Source organism: Montipora capricornis, chromosome 5 (assembly GCF_036669925.1).
Source record: "Montipora capricornis isolate CH-2021 chromosome 5, ASM3666992v2, whole genome shotgun sequence".
In the NCBI taxonomy this organism is placed as follows: Eukaryota; Metazoa; Cnidaria; class Anthozoa; order Scleractinia; family Acroporidae; genus Montipora; species Montipora capricornis.
In genome coordinates this window covers 8,343,241-8,355,740 of record NC_090887.1, presented here as the reverse complement: position 1 = coordinate 8,355,740, position 12,500 = coordinate 8,343,241, and the positions used below count along the sequence as shown (strand labels likewise).

The window sequence follows — 12,500 nt, the reverse complement described above, 5'->3', positions numbered from 1 at the left end:
AAGCCATGTCCACGTCATGTCAAGGTTGTTGGTTTCGAAGCTTATTACCATGAGCGAATTTTCCCCAAAGCCTCGAAGCCTGGCACTCTACTTTAGACTGGAACGCTGGGAATGATCATATCGTACTTTCAAAGGCATCGTGCGAGCATGAATTACGTGGTCACGTGTGCAAGCCTCGCGATACGTTACTTTAAATAGCGTATGATAACGAACTCCACTTTCATATCACTGATGAAGGCTTAAGAATTAGCCGAAACGTCTGTTGAAAAACATCAAGCGTCAGAGGCAAATCTTTAACCATAGAACTTATGGAGATAAGCGGCCCTGTATTAACGATCCTTTATTAATTAAGGTGCTGTTGCAATGTGCGACTGTTTTCCAGCAACTTGTCTCACAATGCCATGGCGAGACAAGTTGCACTAAACATTGCCCAATGTAAAATACCTTGCAACGGTGAAAAACGCTGTGAGAAAAGTTGCAGAAACTGTTGCAGAAAGTACATGTAAAATTTAGTTCTACTTTCAGCAAATTGCTTTATTAAAGCCACGTTACAATGAACTTTTAAATCATTGCGTAGTGTAACATCTGTCCTGCAACTTGTGTCACAAGGGTTTGTGGCACCAGCCAATGAAAATGTTCCTTCAGCCTCGAGTGATCATCGAAAACGAGACAAGTTGCACGAAACGTTACCAAGTGTACAATTTTGTAACACCCATCAAGCAACTTGTTTTGCAGTGTGATAACTTTTGTCGCTACAAAATTGAGAGACAAATTGCAAGAAAAATTGTCGAGTGTAACAGCGCCATTAGACATCGTCGACAATTTTCAAAGGTGGAGGAGGCAGTGCTCCAAGTGATCAAGCTGTAAAGTGTGCTGGTGATATTAAGGATCTTGGCAAGATCTGTCAAGGATTCTTTTTAAAAGTCCTTAATTGTCTTCGAAGGTTTCAAAGGTGGAGGATTGGGGAGGCTCCGCGGAGCAGTCGTTGCAGCGCTGGATTTGCACATGTACACAAGAGGTTCTTTTATATAAGGCGGACAACACAGAAAATAATATATACACATGCTCAACTGTTTTAAAGCTCAACACATCAAATCTAAACGCATTCAATGATAATAAATAATATATAAAAAAATACAAATACCTAATTTGAAATATTAAAGAGAGACATTGTTCAGCTAACCTTTTCTTTTTGAATAATTGGTCGACAACTTCACCTTTTAACTCCATCAAAGCGATGAACGTCGCCATTTTGTCTTCATCACTAGCTGGTTTCCATGGAAACTAATATAAGCAGCCAATCTAAGACCCAGGCACTCTCCACTTTTCTTTTCGATGAGCTCGAGAGGTTGAAGAAGTGACGTCAGTGTTGTATTTCGCAATAATCAAATATAGATCGTTTTGACGTGACGTCATTAAATCGCGAAATTTTGAACTGCACTACCTTGACTATACCGTATTTCCTCTAATAATAGTCGTCCCTCGATTAATCGCCTCCCTCGAATAATCGCCCCCCACTTTGACCGAAATATTTAAAATCATCGCCTCCCTCGAATAATCGCCCGCCTCCCCTCTGATCCAGTTAAAGTCCAGTCAGCGATGATTCAGGCTCTGACGCCGAAGATATTAACATTGAACATTGATTACCGTAATCAACGAAACAAAATACGGTTATCTAGATTTAAACCTTTTCTCAAGTGTTTAGAGCCATAGCGTCTTTCGTTTTGAAAATACAGCATTTCCGAATTTAGCCTTGCGTTACACTAAGAAAGTAGATGTTTGGTTTGCAACATTTCAAGTCTTAGGAGATTGTGTTGATGCGTATGTGTACCAGTTCATGAGTGAAAATAACGTGTTTCCATGGCAAAGTAAATTCCAAACGTTTTGCTGATTTCCGGCGGGCCATTTTGGTGTCACCATACCAAAATGGCGTGGCGCCTACGTACAAAACTCTTAAAAGTTTCTTGAGACGTTTCGGCCAATAAAAATTATTTACCAGACAGACTTGTGACACTTTTCTTGGTCTTTTTCATCAACGATTTAGAATTAATTTTTTTCTTGCCTGACAGTGAAATGAAAACGATCTATAGTTCTTATTTCAGGGTATCATGGCAATATTCCTTTTATCCGTGACCAAGATAAGGTCATTTTTAATTCTCCTGGAAGGAAATTTTCACAAATTATCGCATGCAGTCATGTTAAATCACCCGTGTATCCTGAAAAACTTTGCTAACATCTGAAGCGATGAAATTGCGCGCTGAAAGCAAGAGCCATAATGGCTCTTGCTGAAAGTCAATATTTTTGCGCAATTCTTCTTTGTTAGAAAGATTGCCAAAAAATGTCCGCATCAGCGAAAACAGCTTTTATTTCCCAACTCACCGAAATAATTTTGCAACATGAATCGTAATTTTCCTCTGACACGTGCACGCCACTTCTAAGCTGTCACGCGAGAAAAGAGTGTTCAGAACGTGCTGTCTGCGTGAGTGCATATTTTTCTGCATCACTGATTGTCACGAAACACTATTATGCGTGACACAAGTGAGCATCTCATTTCCCCTCAAATTTCCAAAGAAGAGCTAGAGTTTTTCTTTTTATTGGTGTCGCTCATTTTCAAGCAAAATCTGCAGATAAAATTACAGTTCCCGATTACTAAATACTAAAACAATCCCTTGATGTACTTTTTTATTTCGGCTGTCACTTCTCAGCTCTGACTACTTTCAAATGATTTTTGTATCAACAATGTCCTATTTCCAGGAGTTTAAGATAGTCATGTTCCCCTCAAATTTAAACTTAATATTTGCTTAATGGGAAGATGTGGTAAGTTTGCCAAGTTTTTTGACAAGTTGTCTATTAAACAACAGCTTAGCTTTCTGACTAAAAGTGATGTCACGAAAAATGCGCCCACGTTTTAAAGCCGCCGCTCTGTCAAAGTTTGAAGTAGTTTTTAAAGTTTTTACGAAGTAAGAATTATGTTAAAAACAATTTGAGGTTTGGAGCTTTTTTCGTTATGGATGATCATAACCATTTTTAGATTAGTCCTCACCTAGATACCGAAAGAGAGGCTCACTAAATATCGCACCCAAACAAAACATCGGTCACTTCCTTATACCCTGACCTTTTCGCTTTCTAGAGTAAGTTTAAACAATTACATAGGTCCCCACTTAATTGTGCGATTCCTGTCAAAGAGTCTAATTTAACTAACGGGAAGTTTTTAAAACTCTTTGAAGCGAAGTCTTTTTTTTTTACGGCCCACGCTACACGGCCACGCGCTGGGCGTGTTGTAGAGAATGTCCTAGAACATTCTTGACTCTTATTTTAACCATGGAAAATTCTCTTTACTTTAAGATTTTCTGTTCTCAAAGCGCCTAAGCGGCTCTCAGATAAACTGGTCTTTCTGTTGTTTGACAACTTCACACGCGAATATCACAAACGTGACGAACGCGCGGAAATGGTCAAGACCCGCGTGTAATGTTTATTTTAAGACCGCGGGAAATTTCGTTTCCTTATCGCAATTATTCCCGAGTGGCCACACGTTGTAGCGTTCGGCAATCTCCGGTGAGGTTCGCCTAGGTGGTAACTCCATATATGGTAGGTGGCGTCGGCTATCGTCAGCAATTTTTTGGTTTCTATTTGAATGCGTTATCTCATTGGCTGTAGATGACATCACTTGGTTCTTTGAACGAACTATTTTTAATACACTCTCTGAACTAGCTATGCAAGAAGCGTTGGGATAAGAGAATTGTAATTACAGTCTTTCGAAAGCGAAAGGCTTTGTTGGAAACTTTATTGGTAACGCTAGTTCAGTAACAAAGAGAAAAACAGGTTCGTGCTTTGCGAAAAAGTAAGTGTTGGAAATATTATACACGTGTGAAAAGAGTGCATTCGTCTTCACTACTCAGGCAAGCAGCTGCTATACGCCTTTTACATCGCACGCCTTGTTTGGCTTTTAATTTTATCTTAATGCCTCCACTGCTTCTGGAACCAAGACCCACTGTATCGAAAGTTGGATGTGTGAATCGAGCCTTCAACATGTCTAGTAGCGGAAAATGGAAATGCGTTTCTTCTCGCGAACTCGCACAAAGACTGAACCATGTAGATGATGATGTCGGTACATCTAACTCGGCCGAATTTCTAATAGTTGACTGTAGATCGTTAGTCGCTTTTAACGGATTGCATATTAGAGGCGCTATTCATGTGAACTGCACTGGAATAGGGAGAAAAAGGCTTTCGCAAGGAAAGGCAAAGCTGAAAGACTTAATATCTTCTGCTGAGGGTAAACAGAAGTTCATCAGTGGTGGAGTGGGGACAAACTTTGTCATCTACGACGAACTATCCAGCGGACCAGAAGATGATTGTAATCCCTGTCGTCCTATTTGCTTAGTTTTGCAGACTCTTTTGAAAGAAGGAAAAGATATTTCAGTTCTGAAAGGTGAGTTTACTAATTTTAGATTATTTCCTATTGATTAAAATACGTATTTTGGGCGATGAGCTCTGCATACTAGCGTAACACCGTCAAATGTCAACAAATGAGCCAACGAGTTTCGCAAGCGCTCGACGATTTTTTTCGTGTTTTGCAATTGAAAGCATATTTCCGATTTTGCCAGCGTTGGCTGTAGTTTTCGGATGCGTAACCATTGCTCTTGATTCTGTTGTGTGAATCTAATTTAAAAGCCGTGTAACCTCATGACCAGTGTTAATTTTTCTCGTATTATATCCAGCGTGAGTTGGTCACGTTTAATTTATGCGAAAAGTTCTTTGACGCACTTCGTGGTTTTAATGAGGGATCAGAGTTTTTGTATTTCTTTTTTTTATCTCCTTCCTTTTGACAGGAAATACGCTGACGTTAGTATTTTGACGTCGTGAAACTTAAGTTCTAAACTTGCTTGCTCTTAAAAGTTAATAAAGAAATGTTTGGGGTTCAAGAAGAATATTTTATATTTTTTTGTATCCGAACAATACAACTTCAATGGGGTACTTTGAAGTACAATTAGGTTAATTTTTTTTTACTCTCATGACAAAAAAAAAACTAAATCAAATGGGAAACTGTAGACCTAGGGACAATAGTTAACACAGTTTTGTGAGAATTTTGCCCTTGTGTGACTGTTCAGATAGATTATTTATTGTAATGGGAAGCCTTTTTGAACTTTTGGAATGAACTATGACATAGGTTCAGAGATATGGTTGGCATGCTTATCTCTCTAAAGTTATGCAGAAGTAAGGTAATTTTTACATTTGTTGCTCCAGTCCCTGAATTAAATACTCAAAGAGTTTTTATGAATCCATGGTACCCCCAATCTCATAGGAACACTTCTCTCTCCAAATGCAAGCTCCTTTTCCTGGTCAACATGAAGGTGTGGCAGTCTGTTCATCATTATCATACATTTTGAGTAAATTTAGCCATGCACATTTTTGTCCACAGATTACATAATTTTGCAAAGTGCATTCTCTGTCATGCATTACAACCATTTAATTGGTGGCATTTCTGGCACTTAAAAAATGTGTCTTTTATTCTTACTAGAGTTTCATTATCTTCACAGACTTTTTTTTTTTTGTTTCAAATATGCATAGTTCTATTTGCTCGGATGTTCATAAATAGGAATGATGGAATGAGCAATGATGTGTAATTCCTTGACAGCTTAAAATATTGGTGTTAAATTTCACGTTCCTCTGGCCAATATTCATTAGAGCTTGGTTTACCACAAATGGATTACACAGCAGAAATTCTGCTTTTATTCATAAAAAGTTTTAGACAAACATTTATTGAGAATTACTTTAATATATAACAAGCTTTCTTATCAAGCTTTTGTACCCCAGTCTTCAGAAAAACAATCCTCAGGCTGCCAGTCTATTTTTTTTTGCCCATTTGACATTGCCTCTACAATTAAGACTATCTAAAATATTGATAACAATATTAATAGTCATTATTACAAGGCACAGTGGCAACTGTCTGTGTGAGATTAATGTTTGCCAATTACATCCAATTGTAGTCTTAAGGGAGGTTGATATTGAAAAGACAAGGATGAGGTTTAGGTTTGCCTGAACTTGCTTCTTGGGGCGGTGTCATGTTTAGACAGCTTTCAGAGTTCACCGTGGTGGGGGATTTTTGTCATTATGGCAAATTGTAGTAAACTACTGTAGAGGGATGTTGCGGAGTGCAAACAACTAGTTGATTAACCACGGTCTAAAATCACGGGCCAGTTAATTTTTGTAAGTAGCTAGAAACGAGGAGTCTCATATCATTGCCAAATACTGAGTCAACTTATTAATTCAGTTAGAGGATATTTGGACAACTGTTCGGGAAGTTCTGGGATCGAATCTTAATCATTCCAACACTAATAGTCTTGCAAATCCTGGAAAGAAAGTCCTCGGTTTGCAACATTTGACATCTGCAGAAATTTAGGCTTCATCGTTATTGAGGTATAGGATACTTGTTAAAGATGAGTATTGGAGTGTGTTGGGGGTATGCAACCTTTGGTGATGGTTTGACCTTTCTTCTTGCAACATTTCCGTCTTGTTGTGTGTCGTCTTGAGAAAAGGCTTAAAATTAATATGTCACATGAACTGCAACTGCTTTGACAAGTGTTACAAATGTAGTACGAAGAAACAGAAGACTTGAAATGTACTTGCCCTTGTGACATAAGGTTTAGGAATGCGAATGAACAAGTAAGTTGTATCTGTTTAATAGCAAAGAATGCTTTGTGTGGTTTTTTTGCTCATACCTTACAAGGTGTTGCTACATTGTAAGTGTTGAGTTTGTGGATGATACCTTAATGTGAGAGCATTCACAAATGAAAGCTCTTGCATGGAGCGGTAATTTCCTGTGATGGCTGTTTATTTTGCTGTATTCATGAGTCTGTGGATGAAATTCTTAAGGGTAGCCATTCAAGTGAAATGTATTAAGCTTTGCCTTCCTGTGGTGCTCTGTGTTGTTTACTATGCTGCACAAGGTGGTTCTAACTTGTGAGTTTGTGGATGAAATTCTGAAGGGTGGCCATTGAAATAAAAGCTGCGTACTTTCCTGTGGTGCTGTTAATTATGCTGTTTAAGATGATTTAGAATTTTGAGTGTGTGAATGAAATCCTAATGTGTCACTATTCATATGAAAATCACTAAGCAGGACTTTCATGTTGTGATGTTAAGTTGTTATTATTATTATTATTATTGAGCAAGGTGGTTTAAAGTTTTGTGACTATGAATGAATTTCTGGAATTTTGCAATTCAAATGAAACCTGTTTTTGCCTGAAGCTCCATTCATGCTGTTCGTAAGGCTTCTAGCTTTGCAAATTGTTCCTAATATTTGAGCTTGTGGTTGAAATGTGACTTTTCAAGTTCTGGCAATTCCTGTTATTTGATATGCATGCTCTATTATGCTCTTAAAGTAACAAGTGACATTTGTGAAGAACATGCAAGTATATCATTCCATAATAATAGTTGTCCTGCTTTTTGCATACAAATTGTCAGTTCTGTAGATCATTTTTAAAAGACCATTGTAGGCATTCAATCATTAAAGAACTATTGACATTGGAAAGTAGATCAACTGATCCCTAAAATAAGCTTTTTGTAACATGTCAAGTGAACTGTGAACACGGGTTGATTTAGGTGACTAAATAATGTCAGAAACTTCAAGAAAGAACAGATTGTGATAAAACCAAATTTGTTTTCATCAAGTAACTATTTCACTTCACAAGTGTCTACACAAGAGTTTTTAATTAAGTTGACTCCTTTTTAATTATATGTCTTTTGAATAGAGATTTTGCTTTCATTTTCAATTACCTGATGTTTCATTCTGGTAAATATTGTTAGGATCATGTAATAACTTGAAGGGTCATTTAATTTCTTTAATTAACACTTCTGCCTTCTATGAACCATCCAGTCTTAGCTATTTTATGATAGAGAATCCTAGGTTTGTTAGATTTTTGGTAGGAGCTTTATGTAATTGAAGGACTTATTTTGGTCCAGTTATGAAGACCAAAAGTATTTTTTTTTTGTTTTTGTCGTTGAAACCTTGAAACAGAAAGAAAAGCCCAGGTATTGGTCAATAATTCCCCTATGAGAGCTAGTCAGTAAGACCCATATCACGCATGACCTGAGTGGCCGTATCGTGCCTGGGCGATACAGACCACTGACTGTAAAGACATTACAACATTTCTTTTCACCTTGCCTTGATATCTGTCTTACCTGAACTTATGAGGTTCATTTGTAGCGGTAAGTGGTTGCATTGGGGTTGACTAGCTTGATAACCTGGGCAGTGATGCCGTGTCGGGTCTTGTCCCTTGGGGCCTTGGATTTGCCAGTCAAAAAATCTTTTGGTAAGTGAGGGAAAAAGTTCATTGCAGTTCATGATTCCCTCAAGGTGATGCAGAATATATGTTTAGGTAACTTTTATAGAATTGGCAGATACTTGGTCGTTTTAACTGGTATCTTGGAAGACAGGTGAATTTCCATACTGAGGGAGTATTGAATTAAATTTTGTGAATATGAAGAATAACATTTCTGAAGAAATCAAAAACTGTTCAAACTGATATTTTTTTGGTCTTGATCAGTGTCAGAATTAATGATTTGAAGAGTGATTACTTAATTAATTAAATTGGATACAAGTTCCCTCTTAAAAGTTCTAAAGTGATGATATTGTGGTAAATGGAAAGATTTTATTGTAAATAGGTTTCTTTCCATCAATATGGAATAATTGATCTTTTTTACTTTAAAACCTCTGGATGAAAATATCGGGGTTGAAGTCATTTTACCACAACTGGTCGAAGAAAGAGGTATATCTTACCGCATGTGAGGTTATTTTTTTAGTGATAGTTAAATTCCCACTGTTAATTGAGAAATTAAGTTCGCAAGTTAAATGAAACTCTCACCCCGATGCAGACAGTATAAAGAGAGGTCAGCCTCTCCTACCAGGAGAATTCGCAATTTTTGTACCTTGTTCAAAATTGACAAGGATCACAAACCATCTTGGACCCTAACTCAACTCCAACTGAGTGTCAAGATTAGGTCATGAAATTTGATGGATCAGTTCAGTATCAGCCGCTTGTAACAGATGTTTTAGAAACGTGTATCTTTGCAAAGACAAGTTTCCCTGCTTAAAAGGTGTTTTTTTCAGCGACTCTTTTTCTAGTTTTGGAGAGCTTACTTAGAGCGTTGGGAAATGTTATGTGGGCGTCACCCGTTGACTGAAAATATCTCGTTTTAGTAGAGAGTGTTTTGCAAGTTTCTTGAATATGTTTAAAGTTTTTTAGTGTTACTCGTGGTGATCAGAACTCAGATTTTTATTTTTTATGTTCAGTCGGTTTCGTCGATTATATCAGTTTTAAAGTACAAATTGTCAAGTTTGTTGCGAAAATCATAGGAACTTTTAGTGACATTCTTTGGAAGTGTTTATAAACCAAGCTGAAACATGTTATTATGAATTCAAAGCCAAAAGAAGTAAAATTCTTTAGCAACTTAGCGTGCATTGCACCGTAGAATAGAGGTTAACCCGTCTTTAAGCGGTTTGTGTTTCGTGAGTGTTTTCGAATTTACTGTTCGTGTGAATCGTTTCGTAATGGTCCAGCAGCGAGGTCAGGATAACTTCTCCCCTTTGTAAAAGTGAAATTCAGTCTTGTAAAGGCACAGTTTTGAGTGTCTTTCTCTCTAAATTCTACGAGGGTTGAAAGCACTGAAACTGAGCTAGGGAAGAAACTTTGGCCGACGATCGAAAATATAGAAAATTGACAGGTATTTTGACAGAAAAGCACCAGTGCATACAGCCGGCAGGATAATTAGTCAAGGTACAAGAGTCTGTAATTGTTAAGTCATAATTGAGTAATACCTGTCTCTTCGTTTCTCAATGATCTAATGACGCTTTTCCTTTACGTATATTTGTTAAGAGTTACACGAACTTTGGTGAACGGAGTTTTACACTGTAGGCAGTGTGAGAATTTCGGCGGATTATGACTGCGCAGTGCTGCGAACGAACAAAACTTCTGCAAAGACGTGGGTTCTCTCACTTAACAGGTAACGATACACTTAAAATATCTGCGGTGTCTGGAGCACTGTGCACTTGTATTTGTTATAGCAGGTGGTTGCGGTCATAGTGGCTTAGTTGAGCCATGCACTGCAGCGATTTCGCTGCAAAGTGCTCCGCCGATCGACATTTTTGCTAATCGCAACACAACTTTTTTGTTTCGATCAATTCTTGAGTGCGTTGGAAGCTTTTGTCAGACTTCTTCGTGTTGAATTTATTTTGTTCATCCGGTTGGTTTATCACCAAAGTTGAACCTCAAGTAAAAACAGCCTTTTCGGGAACAGTTCTCCCTCGTCTGGGATTTCACTTCAGGTTGCAAGTTTCGTCTGGGAGTGCCGAGTTTTCGAGGGCATTTTCACGGCAAAATGTGGCTGAAAAGACGAACTTCCGGTGTTCTCTGATTCAACTTCCGGTTCATTTTGTTTGGTACCCGCTATTTATTGTGGAGCTGTCACAAACTGTCTGTTACAACTCTGTTGTAATTGTTTAGTCTCTCGTCCTTTACAGCTGTCATTTTTCCTTCGAGGCCATGATAACAAGCGCGATTTTCGCTTCTCTTTGGAGGGAAAAGTTTGAAAATATTCATGGCCTTGAGCTCAACTTGACTTGAAACGGAATTTTTCCAATCAAGAGTGTAAAAAAAGGTGAAAAATAGTTAATTTGATTTATGGTCAAGGCGTTAAGTTGTTTTAAATTTACATTTTCGAAAGTGAGTTCCTAGTGAAACAAAAGTGGATTTTCAATACAAATTTTGAAACCGATTTAGGAACTTTGTAGTACTTGAAATAAGAAAATCAATGCGCACGAAGCTCTTCGTATCCTATTTTTGCTATCCATTTCCCAACTGCTTCATCGTCACGTAATAAAAAACGCGTATTTTCACTTTAGGGATTGCACGACCTCGCTAATAACGTTCATTCTCCCAACTAGTATCATAGAGCTAGTCTGTTGGGTAGTCATGGGAATTTGGTGTTGCATCAAGATCACACCTCTTGAGCTGATCGTAGTGTTCATTCTTAATACCTGTCTGACACTGACGTTTCATTGAATTGTGAAGAGAAATTCATACCGAGGAGTCAAGGGAATGAAGCCATCTGTTTTCTTTCCCTGTAGCAGAGATAAGGAAAGAGTTCGAAGCATTTTGGACCGTTAATCTGGAAAATACACATTGGTTTTGCTAACACGCCGCTACCACCATATTTATTTGTAAACGGCCCAAGAGTTTATAGGAGGGGCTGTGTAGCATTTTATGATCGACCAATCGAAAATGAGGAAAAAGCATTTAAAGGCAATGATTTGTTTAAAACGAAATTGCAGCGTTGATACTGATTAAAAGAGGTTTTTAAAAAGTAAAACGTTTTAATCACTTCGGTGACCTTCATCAGTTCGAAGTTATCGAAACGTTTTACTTTTTAAAAACTTTTGTAATCAGTGTCAACGCTGCAATTTCGTTTTATATCATGCCTGAATTCAATTATTTTTAATGATTTGTTTGTTTGTTTGTATTGTGAGGAGCCCATTACGTGGAGCCTCCATACGTATTATACTCTTGAATCTTTTTATTTTTAGAACTGCTATTTATTATATAAACACCAATGAAATACCAAGTGAGCTTCGCGCGAAAACATTATATCTTCACACGTGAAGATAACATGTTATTTCCACACGTGAAAAGATCGCTGTTGCTATGGTCACATATGAAAATCGCGCCTTTCAATGCTTTTCCTGTATTGATTTAGTATTTCATTGGTGTTGACATAATAAATAGAATATTACATGGCCGCTTGGAGATACGAAATTTCTCTTCTCATCACTCGAAGAGAAATTTGGTATTTCCGCGCGGCCATATAATATCCTCTATATCTTTTCATCATTTTGAGACACAGTGGTACCTTCGTGTTCCGGGTGTGCTGCGCGTGTTGTCATCAGCGGCCGACCCGTACTTTTCTTGTGATTGGCTCTTGTGAAAACACCCGCGAAAACCCCGTAGGAGTTGCTTCTAAAAGTAAAAAGATACGGGACAGGGTTGATTCAGAGTGTTGATATAGAAGATAGAGCCTTCGGGTAACGGACTCCTGGTTCTGTATGTATGTGTCTTTCATAGCCTCTAACACATGTTTATTTCTTTGTTCTTCTATAACAGGCGGTCTAAAAGAATTTTGCCGGGATTACCAGAACTTGTGTGAAAATGCACCGGTGACTGTATGCCACGTGACTGATTTTCCTCCCTCTCCGACTCCAACATCGTGTGACGCACTTTCGGGTCGTCCGCAAGGCGCCCCAGTCACCGCAATATTGCCTTACTTGTATCTAGGTAACGAAGAAGGCGCTGCTGACGAAGCTTTGATTGACAGGTTATCAATAAAGTACATCCTTAACTTGACGCCGCGATGTCCGAACTTTTTTAGTCAGCGGTCGGACTTGCATTACAAACAGATTAAAGTTAACGACTCCAGTCAAGAGGATATTGAACAGCATTTCGACGAGGCTA

At 38.1% G+C, this 12,500-nt stretch overlaps 2 protein-coding genes across 2 annotated transcripts in view; one reads left to right on the top strand and one right to left on the bottom strand.

Moving 5' to 3' along the window:
* Window positions 1-1,338, bottom strand: part of LOC138049376 (spermatogenesis-associated protein 17-like) — a 23,738-nt gene extending 22,400 nt beyond the window's left edge. The window contains exon 1 of the mRNA XM_068895625.1: window positions 1,184-1,338. Within this exon, the coding sequence (XP_068751726.1) occupies window positions 1,184-1,251 (68 nt within the window). The 5' untranslated portion in view covers window positions 1,252-1,338. The remainder of the gene's footprint in view (window positions 1-1,183) is intronic.
* A 2,347-nt stretch (window positions 1,339-3,685) lies between these two features.
* LOC138049350 (dual specificity protein phosphatase 10-like) overlaps window positions 3,686-12,500 on the top strand; it is a 14,803-nt gene continuing 5,988 nt past the window's right edge. Inside the window, exons 1-2 of the mRNA XM_068895594.1 lie at window positions 3,686-4,429; window positions 12,153-12,500. The exon at window positions 12,153-12,500 is cut by the window's right edge and continues 12 nt beyond it. Coding sequence (XP_068751695.1) covers window positions 3,961-4,429; window positions 12,153-12,500 — 817 coding nt within the window. The 5' untranslated portion in view covers window positions 3,686-3,960. The remainder of the gene's footprint in view (window positions 4,430-12,152) is intronic.